The following is a 20,761-nucleotide window of genomic DNA, read 5'->3' as shown; positions in this document are numbered from 1 at the left end:
CGAAAACATGAGCTATTGCTATAGCTGTTATATAAAACAGCCACAGGATTAAACGTTATTATTTGAATAAAAGTTTGTTCTCTTACACTAGAGTAAATTACATGTACGATTACCCGTACGAAAGAAATGATCTGTCCCACACCAGACCACCACAGGAAAATGGCGACTGTGAAATAGATGGAAGACGAAAGTAAGAAATTATTCAATGCAGCGTATAAATTGCGCCCTGTTTTCATCCACACCGCTCAGAGGTAACGTTTGTTTGTTTTTCATCATTTGGAATGGTGTTTGTATTATGAGTAGCGAGTAACGATTGTCATTAGCTGGATTTTAGCCTGAGGAATAGGTTTTGGTTGTGGAACAGCCTTAATGGAATGGTCTGCAGCTCCTGCAAGCAGCATCCAGCAACACATCGTGATATAAACGTCAAAGAAATGTAATGATCCCTGAACGGAACATTTATCTAGATGATCGTATTTGCTCTGAACAAAGGCATATTTTGAAACAGACCCCAACTATCGTCGGCTGGCATGTACCTGAACAACTGTGCTGAAAGTTTTAGCTCTATACAAAATCCAACACCGCTCACCAAAAGCCATTTATAAGGTCCATTCCTGTGCAGATTTGGTGCTGCTACGTACATGTTAGGAACACCTTTGTGTGCCACAGAAGCATTCACTTGGTATGACACTTTTATTGCCCTTCAAAAACAACACCTCTCGCTCTTTCGACCTTGTGGTGTTAACAATGACCAGAATGAATCATCTAAGCTCAGGATCGAGTGTATTTTGTATTTAGCTTTATTTATTTTGTAGACAGTAAATGCTGATTGAGCCAGGAAGTCAACTCTGGTAGCATAGCCAAACTCTTTACTTTATACATCTAAATAACCAAGAACTACAAATTGCAGATTTAAAAATATAAATATTCAATGTTATTTTGAACAGTTTCCTGTTTTGTCAAGTTTATACTATCTGCTAAAGCATGCTACAAGCTGCATGTACAGAAAATGCTAACTACCACTAATCTATATTTGCATTTCTGGGCTCCTGGTTAATGATTTTTACCATTAAATGTTTGTTCTCTTGGTTGCTACAGTGTCAAAAAAAAACAAAAAACAAGTTTTTTGTAAATTTAAGATGAATTTTGGCTTTAAGAATAGTCCAAAACCAAACCCATTCTTTCACCTAATGCATAAGATAAAGAAGTACTATTTAGAAGAAGGAATTGTGTTTTACTTCGAAAAATGACACGAATAGTCAAAATACTCAGTAAAACAACAATTAGTGGCTCAGCAGTGTAGTGGTTAACACATTTGCCTAACATGCAAAAAAATGGGTGGAGATACAGGGTTGTGTCAGGAATGGTTTCCAACATGAAAACGTGTACAAAATCTGTGTGGATCCATCTGCTGTGGTGACCCCTTGGGAATATGGGAGCATCTGAAAGAAGCTTATCAATTAAATGAATAATGTTCTTCCGGTTGACTGATGACTCTCTTTGCTGTTTGGCAGCAGCTTCTTGGCGCTTCTATGCTTATTGCACCATTTTTCCTACCTACGCCCTTGAGGTTCAAAATAAACATTTATTCCTGTGCAGCAAGGTATGAAAAAGTTCAAAAATATTAGCTAACGGTAATGTGCAATTTAAGTGTTACTTCAAGATTGCAAAAATTGTTTGTTTGGTGAGTTAAAAAATCGATGTTCCAATATGTTGGCCAGATTGTTTTTTCCTTAAACAGTTACCCTAACAGTTGTTGTGTGTGGTTATTTACTTAATTGTTTATGCCCTGCCCTCCTTTGTGTGTAGAGAGGTTGGAGAGGCAGAAAAATTATGTGATGTCAATATTCATAGCAGGAAGGGTGTTTCTCCCATCTCTCGAGTTTTTAAATTATCGACCATCATAAATACTGATAGGTTTCCAAATGGCAAATTTTGGCCAATAATATTGGCATGCTGATAAAAACATCCGGTTTTAATCGGTATATACATTTTATACTTGACTATTAGTATAATAAGTTACTTGATGAATATCTAAGTTATAGCTAGCTAGTAACCATCCCTCAAGGCTCAAGAGTTGGCAGTTCGTCTTGTAATCGGAAGGTTGCCGGTTCGAGCCCCGGCTCCGACAGTCTTGGTCGTTGTGTCCTTGGGCAATACACTTCACCCGTTGCATACTGGTGGTGGTCAGAGGGCCAGTGTCCGGCAGCCTCGCCTCTGTCAGTGCGCCCCAGGGCAGCTGTGGCTACAATGTAGCTTGCCATCACCAGTGTGTGAATGTGTGTGTGAATGGGTGGATGACTGAATGTAGTGTGAAGCTCTTTGGGGTCCTTAGGGACTAAGTAAAGCACTATACAAATACAGGCCATTTACTATTTACCATGTTCATGACTAGTACTGTAGTAAGCAACTGTTAATAGATTTATGCTTAATATGGTTTCATAGTTGTGTACATTTGCTGAGGTATTTGCCTATGGAAAGGGGTTTTCAACCACTACAAAGATGCTCCCATGCTGTCATCCAAAATTCCAATTGCTCGGTGCTCAATGTGGATGACGCTGCGCATCAGAGGACTGTTGACTGGTTGACAAGTGGGCTGGAACTGGGAAGGGAGCAATAACTGAGTTCAACAGGAATGGGAGAAGTGTGACAAAAACATCAATGATTAAAAAAAACAACAACAACCACAACAGCTCCATGAACAGTACGGCCTTCATGTTGTTGTTTTTCAAGTTTTACTATAGCTAGGAGAGTAAATGGCGAGTGTTTTGCACAGTAGAGGTCTGTTTGTGACCAAGGAGATCATAAGATGGAGCACCAAATGTTTTTTTGGGTTTTTTTACCTTTGTTCCATAGGTATATTATCTTAAAACCTTTGTCTGTGCATATGTCAAAAAGGTTTGGTAAGCCTCATCCATTAGGTACCTGAGTACCTAATGGATATTACCTGAGTTTATGGGTACTATGCATGGCCGACATTTACGCTGGCTGAGCCAGCAGACCTCATGTTTGCTACCTTCACCCATGAATGTGATGGAAAAACATAGTCATTTTTTTCCTTGTTATCGTACCAAAAGGAAAAACAAAATGCTTGGTTTGCATTGCTGGGAATAAGCCAGACTTGTTTTCAGTGAGTGTTGGATTTTACCAGGTCTTATCACAGTTTCTATTCTAATTTTTACGGACAGAATCTTCAGGTGGAAACAACAGGTGCCGGAAGGCTTTCACCTTGGTGGCTTCTGCTTTTCGTAAACACTGGTTCTATTGGCTTCATCAAGTCAGCAGTTTGCAGCCCAGTGTTAATTGGCAGAAATGAGAATTAACACTTAATACAAGTCTGAGGCCATGGTTGTCAGTCAGAAAAGGATAGAATACCCACTCCAGGTCAGGGACAAGCTGGGTCATTCACCGACTCAGAGTAGAACCACTAAGGAGCTTGTTTGGGCATCTGATTATGGTGTCTCCTGGGTGTTCCAGGCGTGTCCTGGAAGAAGAACATGACATGGAAGAAGGATATGTCCTGGAAAAAGGACATGTCCTGGAAGAACGGCATGTCCTTGGAGAGGTTATATGTCTTGACTGTCATAGGAACACTTTAAGGAAGTGGCTGAGGAGAGGGAGATCTAGGTTTCTTTGTTGGCTGGATAAGTCGTAGCAAATGGATCGATGGATGAATGGTTAGAAAATAGTTGGTTAGAAAATATCTGCATGAGAGCATTAACTTATAGTTTGCTATCCTAACGTGATCCCTGATTTAATCCCTCACGCACACCTTGCCTCATGTGACCTCAATAGCTCACGTGTGATGATGTGAAAAAATTACCATACAATTTTTTAACACAGAAGTTTTCTTTTATTTACAAATATATGTAACTACTATGAGGAGGAAGTCAAAAAAGCTACATAATTTCCAGACCAATGGTCTATTTTCAGGCCAGAGGTTTGAACTGAATAATACTATTTAGTTGTTTGTGAGTGAGTATATTTAAGAATGTCTTTTCTTTTTTAGGTCATGGCAGCAGAAATGTCATGTCTGACAGGTGTTGATGAAGATGACAAAGATGCAGATCCTGAGATCAATGCCCTCACACTCCTGCAGGAACCAGTGAGAATGGCGCAAGAATCCGCTGCTTGCACTGATTCCTTTGGCAAGCCTTCCCCAAAACAAAACAATGTCCTTGATGTTCTGTCGAATGAAGATATGTTGTCTCCGGTTGGCTTGGGAAATGGACCTTCTTCCCATCAGGCCACACAAGCCCATGAACTCAATAGCATTTCCTCTGAAAAAGAGGAGGAAAAGAGTATCACGCCTCTAAAAACTGTACATGAAATCGACACTGCAGGAATTTGGGGGTTTGATGAGTCACCTGAGAACTCATTGGATAATTTTAGTAGCACCAGTGACCTAAATTGGGACCCACACAAAGAATTTATGCAGTTTCTTTGGGAAAACCATAGTGATTCCCCTGGTGAGGAGACTAAAGAGGAAGTCTCTACTCCTAATAGCCAAAGGAGAAGGAAACGGAAAATGGACATGGTTGTGATGGTAGATCCTTCAGAAGACCTTTACCCTGAATTGAGCCCCAAGTCATCTGAGGAACTGTCTGAGGCTGAAGGCCAAGAAGATTCCATTCCTGTCAGAAAAGTGAGAAAGTCAAGGAAATTCTCCAAGTCACAGTCATCACCAACAGGAAAAGTTTCAAACTATCCAAATGGAACAGTAAAGGCCATCAAGGAAATTCTTTACAATGGACCTTCAAGGAATTCCCATGAGAACAACATGAAACACGGACTTTCTCCATTGAAGGGAAGACTCACAATAAATTCTCATTCAGAGGGGAAGCCGTCCTGTTACCCATGCTCAAAATGTAAACTTATATTCAAGAAAGAACATCATTTGCATCGTCATATGAAGTCTCATGTTGAACCTCCCAATATTTCACCAAAGCCCTTCATATGCCGAGAGTGTGGCCAGTCTTTCAGACAAAGTGGTTTGCTTATTGACCACATGTCCATCCATAAGGACAAGAGAACAAGATTTACTGAGGAGATCAAAGGTGTGAATGATCGGAAAAAAGATGATAAAAACGCTAAGTTTTTCTGCCCTCAGTGTCCATTTGGAACAAATTGCCCAAACACATTTGTTCAACATGCAAAGACACATGAGAAGGACAAGAGAAAGTTTAGATGTGACAAATGTAGCTTCAGGACTCTTAGTGAAAATGATCTTAGGAGACATGACATTATGCAGCACACTGTTATTACGGTTAGAAAGCAAGTGCAGGAGGATGATCATGGAATCTTCTCGTGTGATATTTGTTCTTATAGAGCTTTTAGCAAAAATGTTTTTAAGAATCACCTTCTCAGACGCCATCAACAAAGTTTTGAAGAATATGAAGCCGCACAGCATAGAGAGAAAAACGCACAACTAGGTAAGGAGCAGCAAGTGCCTACTTGTAAAACTCCTGTCGAAGATGCAGAGTTTACATCTAAAATCTCTATCAAAAATCAGATTGCCTCTAAAAGAGCTTGTTCACCTAATGGGTCCAGTGACATTTCAGACTTATTCAAAAATAGCAAGCTTAAGAGAGGCCCCAGGTCTCAAGTAACAGAGTCAAAACTGGACAAATCTATTAATGTTCTCCTGTCTCGACAAAGACATGGAAAAAAGAGTTTAGAGCAGAAGAAGGAACGCAATAATTGTAGTACACCTGTTCAGGACAGTGACAGAGATGGTTGTGATGAGTTGCTTGAAACATTGACAGTCAAGGATGAAGAATCAACTTTATCCCCAAATGGCTCCAGTGTGACTCTAGATCACTCGACAGTCAAAAAGACACCATCTAAAAGAAAGATGTCCACCCCATATCGCAACACCTCCGACCAAGACTCATGCTTTATCTTACCAAAACCATTGCCAAGTCCGAAAAAAGTCAATCAAGAAGTGGCCAACTATGATGAAAGGGATATTTTCCAGTTTAAAGATACAGATGCAAACAGTAACCTTTCTGACAATGGCATCAAAAAAGAAAAACAAAACATCATTTACACATATAGCAGAAGAATGTCTATGAGGGGTGCCCTGCAAGCATCTAAAAGGCTTTTTGAGAAGATAAAGACTGAAGAGCACGAACAGAATGACCCTGAAATCAAAGAAGAATGCATAGAAACAGAAGTGTTTCAAGAAACCTTTGAAGCCCACCAAATACCATTGGGGGAATCCTTCGGAGATGATTTGTCAGAGTTGGAATCGGACCGCAAGAACTGTCCTTATTGTCCTGCAGTATTTGAGTCAGGTGTTGGATTGTCAAATCACGTCCGAGGGCATCTTCATAGGGTAGGGCTCAGCTACAATGCGCGCCACGTTGTGCCTCCTGAGCAGGTGGCTTGTCAAGACAGGAGGCCGCGAATTCGACGGAAGATGTCAGCATTACGCCGATTGAAAAAAGGTACTTGAGTGCTTATTGCATGTTCTTCTTTAAAAGAAAAACTCTTGTGCATTACAGCTTTCCTTATTACTACTGTTAAAACGTGCTCTTGCCGTAACAGATACTGCAGGAGATCTCAAAATGTGGTTCCAAAAACTAAACCATCAACAGATTAATTAAATTAATTTGAAGGTACCACTCGCCAACCACTCGCCAATTGGTTGGGTTCTCTCTAGTGACTGGTTGTTGCTGACCAGTTATTAACTGCAATAATTAGTTATGAACACTATCTACAGGGAGTGCAGAATTATTAGGCAAGTTGTATTTTTGAGGAATAATTTTATTATTGAACAACAACCATGTTCTCAATGAACCCAAAAAACTCATTAATATCAAAGCTGAATGTTTTTGGAAGTAGTTTTTAGTTTGTTTTTAGTTTGAGCTATTTTAGGGGGATATCTGTGTGTGCAGGTGACTATTACTGTGCATAATTATTAGGCAACTTAACAAAAAACAAATATATACCCATTTCAATTATTTATTTTTACCAGTGAAACCAATATAACATCTCCACATTCACAAATATACATTTCTGACATTCAAAAACAAAACAAAAACAAATCAGCGACCAATATAGCCACCTTTCTTTGCAAGGACACTCAAAAGCCTGCCATCCATGGATTCTGTCAGTGTTTTGATCTGTTCACCATCAACATTGCGTGCAGCAGCAACCACAGCCTCCCAGACACTGTTCAGAGAGGTGTACTGTTTTCCCTCCTTGTAAATCTCACATTTGATGATGGACCACAGGTTCTCAATGGGGTTCAGATCAGGTGAACAAGGAGGCCATGTCATTAGTTTTTCTTCTTTTATACCCTTTCTTGCCAGCCACGCTGTGGAGTACTTGGACGCGTGTGATGGAGCATTGTCCTGCATGAAAATCATGTTTTTCTTGAAGGATGCAGACTTCTTCCTGTACCACTGCTTGAAGAAGGTGTCTTCCAGAAACTGGCAGTAGGACTGGGAGTTGAGCTTGACTCCATCCTCAACCCAAAAAGGCCCCACAAGCTCATCTTTGATGATACCAGTACTCCACCTCCACCTTGCTGGCGTCTGAGTCGGACTGGAGCTCTCTGCCCTTTACCAGTCCAGCCACGGGCCCATCCATCTGGCCCATCAAGACTCACTCTCATTTCATCAGTCCATAAAACCTTTAGAAAAATCAGTCTTGAGATATTTCTTGGCCCAGTCTTGACGTTTCAGCTTGTGTGTCTTGTTCAGTGGTGGTCGTCTTTCAGCCTTTCTTACCTTGGCCATGTCTCTGAGTATTGCACACCTTGTGCTTTTGGGCACTCCAGTGATGTTGCAGCTCTGAAATATGGCCAAACTGGTGGCAAGTGGCATCTTGGCAGCTGCACGCTTGACTTTTCTCAGTTCATGGGCAGTTATTTTGCGCCTTGGTTTTTCCACACGCTTCTTGCGACCCTGTTGACTATTTTGAATGAAACGCTCGATTGTTCGATGATCACGCTTCAGAAGTTTTGCAATTTTAAGACTGCTGCATCCCTCTGCAAGATATCTCACTATTTCTGACTTTTCTGAGCCTGTCAAGTCCTTCTTTTGACCCATTTTGCCAAAGGAAAGGAAGTTGCCTAATAATTATGCACACCTGATATAGGGTGTTGATGTCATTAGACCACACCCCTTCTCATTACAGAGATGCACATCACCTAATATGCTTAATTGGTAGTGGGCTTTCGAGCCTATACAGCTTGGAGTAAGACAACATGCATGAAGAGGATGATGTGGACAAAATACTCATTTACCTAATAATTCTGCACTCCCTGTATAAATAGGGTTTTCTGCAAGATGGTTAGATCAAATGAAATGTTCGCTCCATAATCTACTCTAGGCTTCCATTGTTTGTGATCTGTCACTGCAATCCAGTGTCATCTTCTGTCCACATCAGCAGCAACGAGAGAAAATTAAAGATTCTCTTTCTGGTCTTGGTGATTTCTGCAGCCAACAGAACTACTTTGTGAAAATCAGTGGGGCTGCCTTCTTCCAAATTCTCCATGTTGTTTTGGTGCGGGTGGGGGTTTAGCCGCCTAGCTGCGTCTGTCTCCATAGTGTAGTGGTTAACACATCTGCTTGGAAGATTGTGTGGAAGATTGCTGCTTTGATTCCAGCCAGAGACACAAATCCCCTTTGGTTATCTGACCTTTCCTGATGGGAATAGTTGGAAGGCCTTCTGGAGTAAAAACTCTGCCAAATAAAGCATGCAGAGCTACCCGCTGTGTAACTCCATGTGACAAAGCGCTAGCCAACAGTAGCTAGCTGCATCCGAGATCTTGGCAGTCATTCTTTTGAGATACCTGTATAAAACCAATGTAACTAACTGTGAGCATAAAACATAAAACCCAACTTGCAAACTGGATTTAATTTATAGATTACAAGTCTTTCAGTGTTACAAAGTTCAAATGTCTGATATTATACGGTGCAGTGTTTTTGTGCCTAATTTTATTTTATTTCTCTCAGCATTACAGCTAGAGTCAAACTCTGAGCCTGTGAAGAGCATTCATTCTTGTCCGTTATGTGGGGACTCGTTTGACAACAGGACTGGGCAGTCAAACCACATACGAGGCCACCTCAAAAAGCTTGGTAAAAGCTTTGCGTCAAAAAACAAATCCCCATTACTTTTACTACGAGAGCTGATGAGGGACAAGAAGGAGTTCCAGAGGGCCCTTCAGATTGTGGGAAAGAGACGGAACCATTTCCACTATGGTGCTTCTTCAAAGCTGTCCAGTGCTGATCGTTTCACATCGCCCCATACTGGAATCACAAAAAGTCATTCTGATTCAAGCGCTTGCACTGAAGCCAAACCACTGATACCCACCTTTTCTTTAGCAGAAATTGAATCTGAACAAAGGCAACAGGAGACGAATTTGGATGTTAAAAATTCGTTCTCAGGCACAACTGCCTTGATAGGAATTCTAAAGAAAAGGAAGTGTCAGGAAGATGCCAGACTAAAGGGATCCTCTCAGATATCCAGAAACATGATAACAGTTTCTTCAAACAGTGAACACAATTCAGGAGCAAAAGTTGCATCTTCACTGCCAAACCAAATATCTGGTAAGTAACAATGCATTGGACTACTATTAAATTTAATTGTCTAAGCTTGTGCATGTTCTAAAACTCAGATTTGCAGCAGCTGTTTTTGTCAAGATTTTTTTTGTGTGTTTGTGAGTGTGCATGTGTGTTGAAATTAAGACGTCATCAGCATAAAGGTAGAGAATAAGAGTTAACCTTGTATTGTGGATGAAACGGGAGCGCCTGTTACACATAATACAGATTAGCTTTATTCTTGTTTTATCGCCTTGGACTTAATAGTGTAATATTAAATAAAGTATTGACATTTAGGCATTTCCAAGTACATTTCTTTCTTGTCACAGACGGCTTATTTGCTGAAATGTGATGGAACCGTTGAAAGCTTGATTTTAGACATGATAAACTTACCAGTGTCTGTTTCTACAATTCATCAACACCTCAGACGAATAAGTAAACCTCACTAAACCTCTGTATTTATTTTCTTCTTATTGATTTTGTCTTTTCGCAGAGAAGGGTGAATTCAACAGGAAGGTGTGCATCCATTGCAACGCAACGTTCCACAGTGGTGTTGCATTGTCAAATCACCTCCGGGCATATGCAAAAAGAAAAAGGATTGCCTTACTCGAGGGAACCAGTAAGTGCCACTAGTAAAATCTTTAGTCAGACTACGACCTGTATGCTTTCTTCTTAAAACTTTTATAATTACACTTACCATTCACGCTACTATGTCCCCATAAAGTGCTAATCCAGTGTCACTCCAGAATTTTGTCTTAGCTTTCTTCCTGACTAGGTCTTATCAGTAACAAAAACATCAAAACTCAAAACAGCTGGGCTCACAAAACAAGTGATTTTATTATTCCTCTGTGCATACTCTTTGGCTTCTCCTGGTACTGAATAATCTCCTTTTACCATTTTTGGAAGATTGGCTTTTGCAACTATTCCCAATCAGTTTTCTGCAGTGTTGACCACAGTTTTAGTAGCAGTTCCACTTCAAATTAAAAAAAAAAAAAAAAATCTTTGGTCTTGAAGCATTTACCACAAAGAAGTCCCCTTCTGCTTTCTTTTTACACTAGCATCACGTCAGATCACATTACCTTCAAAATATTTGTTTTCAAGTATACCCAATGCAAACAAAGTGAGCATCTACTTATAAAAATTGCTCTACTGTTGGTTAAAACCTCCAGAGAAAAGTAGTGCCTTTTAGAATTTAATAGATTTCTGCATAAATGTGACCAAAAACAACTTCAGATTTTCAAGTCCTAAGATGTATTATTTTAGTATTAAGTATGTGAACCTCGTAGATTATCAGTTAATCCAAAATTGGAGTCAGATGTTTTCAGTCAGCCAGATTACAATCAGGTGTGAGTGCACATCCTGTTCTGTTTTTTTTTTTTTTGTTTTTTTTAAAAGATGTCTGTCAGAATCTTTGTTTGTGGAACGGCATCATGCCAAGAACAAAGGAGGGTTCTGAGGAACCCTTTCCAGCTTCACTGGAAAGGGTTATAAAATCATCTCGAAAGAGTTTGGACTCCACCGTTCCACAGTTAGACAGATTGTGTACAAATGGAGGATATTCAAGACCACTGTTACACTCCCCAGGAGTGGTCAACCCACAAAGATCACCCAAGAGCAAGGTGTGTAGTTCATATGATCATAAAGGACCCCAGGGTAATACCACTCCCATGCTGGCAAATGTTCAGGTTCATTAAATTGTTAAAAGGAGAACACCAAACAGCAAAGCTGTGCGTGTCAGGGAGAGGAGCAGATGGTTGTATCATGGTTTGGGCCTTACTTGCTGCATCTAGGCCAAGATGCCTCTTCATCACAGATGGAACAATGACTTCTGAATTATTCCAGCAAATTCTAAAGGAAAACCAGGACATCTGTCTGCGACGTAAATCTCGAGAGAGAAAGTGGGTCGTGCAGCAATACAATGACCTTCATCACTAATATTTGTACTTTAAGGTTAAAGAAGAATAAAGACTATGCGGCCAAGTCAGAATCCTTACCCCTAACCTAGCAAGAATGTTAGAGCAGACCGCAAAAGCAAAAAGCACATAGTTTTACCTTTCTTATGTAACGTTGGATTATTGAATAAAAGGAATGATGTAATATTTTTTATCTTGTTTAACTGGGCTCTCTTATTCTGACAGCAGGTCATATTTATGCAAAGGGTTCACAAACTTTCAGGCACCAGCGGCAGCAGAAATCTCACCCTGATAAAACTGTGTAGCTGGAAACCAAAAGGAGCTGCGATGTCCAAATCTTAGTTATATTTAGTCCACCAGTGGTTATTTGTGTTCTCCCCAAGGTAAGAATGTAGGAGGGCATCAGCTTTTCAGAGCTTTTGCAGAGATTTTAATTGCAGAGCGACCTCTTGGTGGCTTCAAGTTGTCAGGACCCACTTTTCCTGCAGGCGCACATCATCACGCTTTGATCTTGGGCCCTTTCTTAGCCACATTCGACCATGCATAATACAGCAAAAGTCAAAAATGTCCACACATTCAAAGCCCATTCAAAGAACTCTTGCTGAAATGTCATTAGACAATTTTCCAGTGTTCATCAGATATTTTCATCCATTATAATGTTAAATATACTGTAGTGTTAATGTTGGGCTGTAAATGAAATTCTGTCTTTCAGCGATTGACTGTAAAGCAGTTAGGACACGCTCAAGGCCTGGCTCAAAAAAGAAGACACTGCCCTTAACTCAAACGCCAGAGGAAATGTACAGGCTCACCTGCAGGTAATGTGCTTGCTTTCTGTTTTTTAAAATCCCCAATTCAGTTTTTTCCCCAGTCTCGAGCTGCCAGATAACCTGGTTGCCTGGTGTATTTCTTTTTGTGTTTCCAGGTTCTGTGACCTGGTCTTCCAAGGTCCCTTGTCAGTTCAGGAGGACTGGATAAAACATTTACAAAGACATATAATGAACACTAGCGTCCCTCACACTGGGCTAGGCATGGTAGAGGTCACCTCGTTGCCCACAGACACCCCAACCTTCAAGACTGACCAAGATGGCTCCTTGACAGTCACACATGCTGCCTCATGAGGCCAGTGGGGACCTTTTTAGATTTCACTAGACTGTATGTGTATGTATATTCGATGTTCACTTTTTTTTTTTTTTTTAGTCAACAAATTACCGGCCAAAAGTACAATATTGTCTGAGATATTGTACACATTTGGACAGATGGACAAAGTCAATTATTTTGGATATTGTTACCCTGTCTGTTTTTACATGGTCCATTTTTTTGGAATACAATTCCAAGTGGACAGACTGTTTTGTTTTATGCAGTAATGTAGTGTGGAATCCATTTCTAATGAAGACAACTTTTACCTCAGATTTCTCATGGTTTGAGTCAGTTTCTGGGAGCACTTCTCTTCTGTATCAATATTCACATCAAGTCATGTTTCCTTTGTATTGCAACACGGTCAAATCAAAACCCACAGTCTCTTTTCAGGCCAGAGTTACTGAGAGAAATATTTTGAATTAAAGTGCAAAACAAAACAAAAAAAAAGGAAAAATGAAAAAGAAAAAAAATGTCTGAAAACGTGTCATGCATAGAAAGAGTGTTTTATAGTATTTCAGTAACTGCATTGTTTCTAACATAAGATTTAAACTGAAGGTGGTTGAGGAAGAAAAGAGGTAAAAAAGAGAGAGAGACCTAACACGCACAACCCGTGCTGACCAAGCCCTTCATACACGTCACCTATATTTAATGTTTAAATATACTGTTTTGAAATAATTTAATTTTAAATGTACTATATCACAAAGATACAATGCTTAAAACATTTGTGTTGTTCTAAATAAAAGACAAAGAAACAATCTGACGTTTTTCAAATTATTTATGCATTCAAGTTTCGTTTTGGTTTTTTTAATGTAGCATATTTTGATGTGGAAGGTACAAAGAATTAGTGTTAACAAAACTGCAAGTTTAAACTTCTACAGGCACCCAGATGGAGATCGTCTGGGAGCAGCTGTAGTCAGCGCAACGCGAGGCAGATGAGAAATGGGAATCCGTATATAAACAAAGAAAAGCTGCATTGTGTTCACAGGCCCACAACAGCATGTCTGTCAGCATTAGACACGAGTACTGGGACAGCAGTTTTGTGTGGTAATGAAGAGTAAAGTCGACTGCTCTTCATCCGACGCGCGCAGCATCTCAGTGTAAACAGTCTCATGACAACATCCAGTAAGTTCTGTCATTCAAATGGGCTGCCACCCTGAAAGAAAAGAAATAGTTACATCTGTAGAGCTCCAGACATGCTGAGTGCACACACTTTAATTACTAGTAATTACTCCTAGCTCTGCAGGCTATCATTTGCTTCTACTAATCAAGCATAGTGTACGGCGAGTGAAAACAAATGCCTTAATAAGATTTATGGCTTCAGTAACTTTTCACTTGATACATAAAGATATAGTTTGCTGCTGACTTTTATGTACAACGTTGCGTTTCAATTTGGCTTTGACGTCTCACTTCACACAGTAGTTCATTAAAGTTAACATTGCAAGTCGGAAGATTACATCCCCTGCACTTACCCACACACTAACAAAATATTGTACTTATTTGAACTAATATGAATCATGAATATATTCTGCATATGAACTGTCCCCCATTAAGAACAGATTTTTATTAGTATTTAAAAAATAGCCAGTTCATTTTGCATCTACCCAATAGTCTCATATTACTTAAAAATATCAAAATACATCATGCAGGAGATGACATCTGTATAACTGATTAAGATCCAAGTAGCCCAGAGATCCTGGATAAATGTATAGAAACATGAGGAAAGTAATAATACCAGGCCCAAATATAAAGTGAAGACTTTCAGCTTGGATTTAACAAAAAACATGCGTCAACTGTTTAGGAAATAAAACCAATTTTATACACAAACCTCCATCTTCAGAGCCTCAAAGGTAACTGGACAAACTTTAAATATAAGGATTGTTTTTAATACATGGATAAAAGGCCTTTACTGCAGCTCCCTTCAGATCCTGCTTAATTGTGGGTCTTTACATTCAGTTTTACCTGAAAAACATGCTCTGTTGTTTTGAGATCGGGTGACTGACTTGCCCATTGAAGAATATCCCACTTCTCTGCTTTGAGATACTCTTGGGTTGCTTTTGTCTAATGCTGTCTAAGCAGTTTGGCAGCATTTTCTAAATTAGAGCAGCCGTGTGCACTTCACAGTTCGTCCTTCTATCAACAGTTACTTCATCAATATAAACTACAGACAGCCATACATCCCCATACCATAAAACTACCACAACCATATTTGCTTTGGATGAGCTGTTTCTCTCCTTGGCCATATATTTCTCTTCCCATTATTGTTCTTTAAGTACATTTTGGTTTAATCTGTCAAAAGATTTCTTTCCAGTTGTACTAAATAAAAGACAAAGAAGCAAGCTAATGTTTTTCAAATTACTTCTGTATTCAAGACGGGTTTTTTTTAATGTATCACATTTTGATGTGGAAGCTACAATTAAGTATTAACAAAACTGCAAATTTAACCTTCTACAGTACTGTGCAGACTCCTTCTGGCAACGTTTATTCTAACCTGTCTGTTCTTGACCGTAACCGGTGGTGTGCACCTTGTTGCAAATCCTCTGTATTTACAAGATGAATTTTGATATCAGACTTTCTTCACTTCATTGCTTGACTAGCTTTGACTACATGAAGAGGGTTTTTTTAAACCAAGAATTCTGCAGCAGACTGTTAATTTAGCCACTCTCTCTTCTTTCCTTTTGTTTTGTTATCTCTCTGAAAGCTTTATTTCTGTTTTGCACCCTAATCGATGCCCTCAGTCTCCAACACTTATAACTCTTTGGACCTCATATTTAAAATTCCAGTAAACGCCTACAAAAGGCAACAATTGGAACCAACTCCAGATCTTTTACCTGGTTAATTTGTCATGGAGTAAACAGGGATCAGGCCTCAAAACTGGCCATGAAACTCATTGTCAATCAATTTTCGAGTTACTTTTGAGCCTCTTGAAAATGTGCAATTCCTAAAAAGCGGACACAATACTTTCATTAAAACCTTTGAAACCTCAGATCTTTAGAAGATTTAATTTTGAGTACGCTTAGTCCACAATTGGACAACTTAAGAAAATATTTTTAATTTCAACAGGTCAAAATAACCACTTTGTAAAAACGACTGTTTAAATATTAAAAGTCTAAGCCCCAGCTGCTTTTTTGGCTTGGTAGATTAATGTTAAGCAGCTCTGCCAGCACACTGTGTACACTCTAGATAGTTTGGAAATCTCTTGCAAAATACCTTCAGGAAGTGTTCAAACTGTGGTTTTAGCTCCTTCATCATGGCTTCTGCTTTGCTGAGGCAAACATGTCTCCTATGCACTTCAAACTCCTTCAGGAAAGTCAAACAATCACAGTAAACAAAAAGGTTATTTAATGAAAACACATCTGTGTTATTGCACTTGTAGGACAGCAGCGTTACCTTCGTGTGAGCGAGGTGTTCCTCAGAGGTGATGTGAGCCTGCACTTCAGCAACAGATGTGGATATGTAAACTTTGCAAGCAGCACAATGAAACATTTCCACCTTTGTCATGTGGTTATTTTCCTGTAGAGCTGACAACACGATAGGGGTGAGTAAGATGAAAGTATTTCTTTTTTTAGTCTGTCATGAACATCATGACTTTTCATTTCAAAACATGTATTTACTTTGAAGAGCATTGTCCTCTACTGCTTGGCTACAATAATGGCTCTTATACAGCATCACTTCCTGCAAAAAAAAAAAAAAGAAAAGAAAAGAAAAGATTTGTTGGGCATCCATCTATGCATGCAGAGTGCAAACTTGGGATACAGAAGCCAGAATGCATGACTGGGAAATTCACTTCACCATTTCTGTCAGTGATCATACCTGAAGGAACGCTATCATTACGTCATCGTATTTATTATTCTGCTGAATGTGCTCCAGGGTGTCCCAGTGACATTTGCTGTCCAAATGATCCTGCAGCTCCTGCCCATTGGCAAGCTCAACCTCACAAAGGTCACAAGTGATGGGCGTTCTAGAAGAAAAATGATTTGGGCAATTTAAAAATATTTGGGCATCAACTAATCCAGACTGCCCCAGTAGGAGGTAAAAGGTCAAACCTGGAAAATATTATGTTACAAAGCAGCGTTTAAAACAACCATATCAGCGTAGTGCTTCAGTCCCACTCTTCAACTGATTTGCTATATACTCTTATTTTAAATATGTGTCTTTACCATTCATGCACTGCCTGAGGTAACTCAGATTCTCTTGCCTCCTGACTGCATACAAAAGAGGCAACATTAAAACTGCTGTGATGGAAATGTACATAACAAAATAGGAACAGGTCTGTGTAATAAGGAAAGGTAATTTTTTTTAAGTTACATTCATCAGGACTCAGCGGGGCTTTAGTCAGTCAGTCCAACACTGCCTACAACACATCATAAGCAATGCTGGCAGGCTCTGCAGATGCTGTGTTTAACCATTGTGGTACCAAAACACAGCACCAGCACAGCTGTTTTGGTTTGCACAAAACTAACCGTGTGTGCTTTTATCAGGAACGGTTGATATACACATCCCCACATTTTGACTGACATTTTATTTAGTTAAACCCAACTGTTTAAGCAGGTTTATGCAAGAGCTGTAGAGTTTAGTCAATCAGGTTTAGCGTATTAACATCTTGTGGTAACTTTCAGGGGTGAAAGAGGAAGCCAAGGTGGAAGTGCCAAACTGTAGTTCCAGCTTTAGCAAGAAAATGAACATGTTTACAGCACGGTACTGAAACCAGAATTTCAATGACGCAGCTCATCGAGCTTACTGCAAAAACCCGTGAGTCACAAGTCACAGGTTATTGTGATGTGTGTAAAGTACAGAAAAAGAGAGAAAGGTCTTTGTGTTATTGGTTGGCTATATTACACAAGATAATGTGAATTAAAAGGTCAACGCCGAATGTGGTTAGACCTTGAGCACATTTTGGGTGAGGACCTATTTGATTAGCTTTATATGAAAATTTGAATAAATTCTGAATACTGAGGGAGTAGAGAGGCTTTTGTTTGTGAAGGGATGGATCCCTCACGATGACGTGACATGAGCTTATTGCTCCTTCAGCTGGATGAGTTACAAAGTATAATTAGCGTTTTCAGTGGGAGAAACGTTCCGTCAGCTTCCTAACTGAACTTGCTTCTGTTCACTTGTACAAATATGGTTACTTCTGGTTCCATAAAACCAACATGGGAGCGGCCAAAACGCTGACATCACTATGAATACTTCCAGCATTACAAACTTCAGCTGCAGCAAAAACTAATTCTGCAAACTCAGCTGGACTCCGTGCATCTGACAGATTATTAACACTGGCAAACAAGCAGCAAGGTTTACAGACTGACCTGCAACACTTTAACTAAACTGTATTAGAGTACATGATGAGAGAAAATGTGATTTCACTTTGTCAACTTGACATCAGAAGGAACAATGCTTACTTTTCCAAAGTTACAGTTTGGCGCGTGTTCCTTGTCACCTTTGTAGAAGGTACGTCTTGGTCCCGTCCTGTAGAACAATATAATACAGTGAATTACTCAGAAAACGTGACGTGATTAAAGCATCTAGTCCATTCAGCCATTTCTTGCTGTTAATTTGAAATAGTGAGACAAACAAGGTAACCCAGCTACCATTACCTTTTTTCATATAGCCCACCTGATGCTGATAGTCCTGTGACCTTGGTGGGGATAATCTAATAGTCTAAAGAGGACAGAAAGGATCGGTTATCACACTGGATTCAGAACCACAGTTGCCAAACTGCATAAAAATGATTCTGTATTCTCAAAATCTATACCTCCATCTTATATCCTGGTACTGTTATCGTCTCCTCCCCATTGGTTCTCTGTCCATAAGGCACAGGAAACTGCTGGGTGGAGGAGCTGTGAATACGCCTGTCAGGTGTGCCACCTCTCTGGCCCAATACTTCACTCAAGGAGCCAAAGCTTGAACAATTAAGTGATTCAGCTTCTGGGCTATAAATCTGTTGTTCATGCTTTCTAATTCCTGGACTGAGACCTGGAATTTCTATAGGTCTGGTTCCAGTGCCAAATTCTCCTCTGTCTGGGGGTCCGCTTCCTGGTTTGGAGTAGGTTGAGCCCCAGTGTCGGCCGTCAGGACAGTCTCTCGCTGAAGTTAAACACTGACGCTCCACACTATTATCCTCAGTGGGTGGGGAGAGTTTGTGGCCTTGGTCTGGTGGCATCTCGGGCTCAGAGTCTGACGACAAAGGGTTGTAAGGGTCATAAAGGCCAGTCCTAAGATGAGGGTAAGAGGGATTAATTAATGTTTTTATTGTTTTGGAACAATCACTGAACATTTAGACATTAAACAAAATATTCTGGCTTTCATTGGGCAGACAGCCACTATTTCTACATTTTAATTCACCACATAAAAAATATAAAGCCTCAAATGTGGGCCAGCCTTGACCGAGGCTACAGGAGACACAACTCACTTTTCTGTGCTGCTTTTGTCCTGAGAGTCTTCATCTTCATCACCAATTGGTGTGAATGAAGACTTCCATTTTTCAACTGAGGATGAAGCTGCAGTATAAAAAAGGCAAATGAAAAATGAAGGCAACGTATATGTTCAGAGAATACACGCCTCCAGATATGTAATCTAGTTAGTCTGATTACTGATGAAGTCAATGAGTTCGCTGTACTCAAATAGCCTCCGGAGTCACCAGATCTCAATCCAACAGAGCAGCCTTGGAACGTGGCAGAACGGGAGATTCACATCATGGATGTGCAGCCGAAAATTCCGAAACAACTGCGTGACACTATCTTGTCAAAATCTTTGAGAAATGTTTCCAACTCCTTTTGAAACTGTGCAATGAAGTATTGACGCAGCTCTGAAGGCAAAAGTGCTTTTAAGGTGTACCTGATAAAATGTCCAGTGAGCGGTAGCTTTCGGAGACTCTGCGTTCTCATATGGGGACATTACATTTTGGGTTTTCTAGGTGGAATTGATTACTAATGAACTTGTGATTCTGCTGAGTGTAACTTATTAAAAAAGACAAGAGGTGACGTCTGCACTGCCCTACTTCCTGAAATCTTTTTCATTATAATTCAAAGTCACGTATTAGACTCAGAAATTAATCAAGTCAGGCAAAAGGTAAACAAAAACAGCAGTTGTATTTGCAGAGTGGTTATCGCAAAGACAAAGGAAGCTTAAGCGTTGAGCTAAAGAGTGATAAACCACCTCTGTGAGGACGCGTGTTTGTGGACGTTCTTGCATGCATACAGAGGTTACCTGTACCTTTCTGTGCTGCTTGAGTGTTAGCAGCCATGTCTGGTTGTCCTCCAGATAAGCGTTTCATAGCATCTATAAAGTCTTGGGGTACTCTGTCCATCGAATGAAACAAAAATAAGCATAAAACGTCAACGCACGTAAACGCAACATTTAACACTGAATGTACCACCGGCTAGCCATTTCTGCTATTAGCTTTAGCTGCAGAGCTAGACTCACAACAATTTGTTGACAACAAAGCTTTATGCACCTTTAGCTGGTAGGATTAAATGCTTGCACCGTCAACATCCACTCGACAAAAGAAAAACTGAGTCAGCAATTGAATTAACGGGCACCTTAATGTAGGTTGTAAATCAGAAACTTTCCCAAATAACAATTTTAGCCCCTTTAAAGAGTGCACAGAGTACAGACGCTACATACCGTGTAGTCGGCATTTTATTAAATCCTGAAGTAGCCCCTTTGCTTCTTGCCTGGGCCTGAAACGTGCCCACATTGTGACGGTTCATTATTTTAAAAAATAGCGGATATGCTTTGTGGGTAAAGCTAAAGCTGGTTCGCCTGTTAAAAGGTTATTTAGATGATACTTAGAGCAGCCGACAGATGGTAGCAAAGTGCAGCAGAGAATGGATCGATTCATGGATCACATTCAATCTGATCCGACCTTAGGTGGGTTCGAGAGGTAAAAACCATTTCATAATAACGTACACTCACCTGATAGCTGAATAAGCACTCCTAATCATCTGCTCATGGGAAAAAATATGTAATCAGTCAATCACATACCAGAAAGTCAATGTATTTAGCTATGTAGCCATGATCAAGACAACCCGCTGATGTTCAAACAGAGCACCAGAATGTTGTCCTCTAGTCGACGGTTTATAGAGAACAGTCCAAAATATAGGACATATCCAGTGAGCAGTAGTTCTCTTGACGAAAATGCCTTGTTGATGACTGAGGAGGATG

The 20,761-nt window shown here is 40.0% G+C and overlaps 2 protein-coding genes across 3 annotated transcripts; one reads left to right on the top strand and one right to left on the bottom strand.

Moving 5' to 3' along the window:
* Nucleotides 1-89: 89 nt before the first annotated feature.
* znf644a (zinc finger protein 644a) lies at nucleotides 90-13,356 on the top strand. 2 transcript variants are annotated; one of them, XM_003438025.4, is made up of 6 exons: nucleotides 90-190; nucleotides 4,010-6,449; nucleotides 8,967-9,560; nucleotides 10,045-10,170; nucleotides 12,177-12,279; nucleotides 12,387-13,356. In XM_003438025.4, the coding sequence occupies exons 2-6, from the start codon at nucleotides 4,013-4,015 to the stop codon at nucleotides 12,580-12,582; spliced, it is 3,456 nt and encodes a 1,151-aa protein (XP_003438073.2). In that variant the 5' UTR covers nucleotides 90-190; nucleotides 4,010-4,012; the 3' UTR covers nucleotides 12,583-13,356. The 2 variants fall into 2 exon arrangements, with proteins under 2 accessions (XP_003438073.2, XP_005476086.1); XM_005476029.4 differs by having other exon boundaries at nucleotides 102-251.
* Nucleotides 12,831-20,761, bottom strand: LOC102080263 (uncharacterized). Its single transcript, XM_005476031.4, has 12 exons — nucleotides 20,649-20,761; nucleotides 20,513-20,541; nucleotides 19,811-19,896; nucleotides 19,008-19,095; nucleotides 18,351-18,810; nucleotides 18,193-18,256; nucleotides 17,998-18,064; nucleotides 16,412-16,559; nucleotides 16,213-16,273; nucleotides 15,989-16,119; nucleotides 15,809-15,898; nucleotides 12,831-13,754 (listed from the first exon to the last, which is right to left on the bottom strand). The coding sequence occupies exons 2-12, from the start codon at nucleotides 20,539-20,541 to the stop codon at nucleotides 13,734-13,736; spliced, it is 1,245 nt and encodes a 414-aa protein (XP_005476088.1). The 5' UTR covers nucleotides 20,649-20,761; the 3' UTR covers nucleotides 12,831-13,733.

The sequence above is a fragment of the Oreochromis niloticus genome, linkage group LG18 (genome assembly GCF_001858045.2).
Source record: "Oreochromis niloticus isolate F11D_XX linkage group LG18, O_niloticus_UMD_NMBU, whole genome shotgun sequence".
NCBI lineage: Eukaryota > Metazoa > Chordata > Actinopteri > Cichliformes > Cichlidae > Oreochromis > Oreochromis niloticus.
This window is presented reverse-complemented; position numbering and strand designations above follow the sequence as displayed.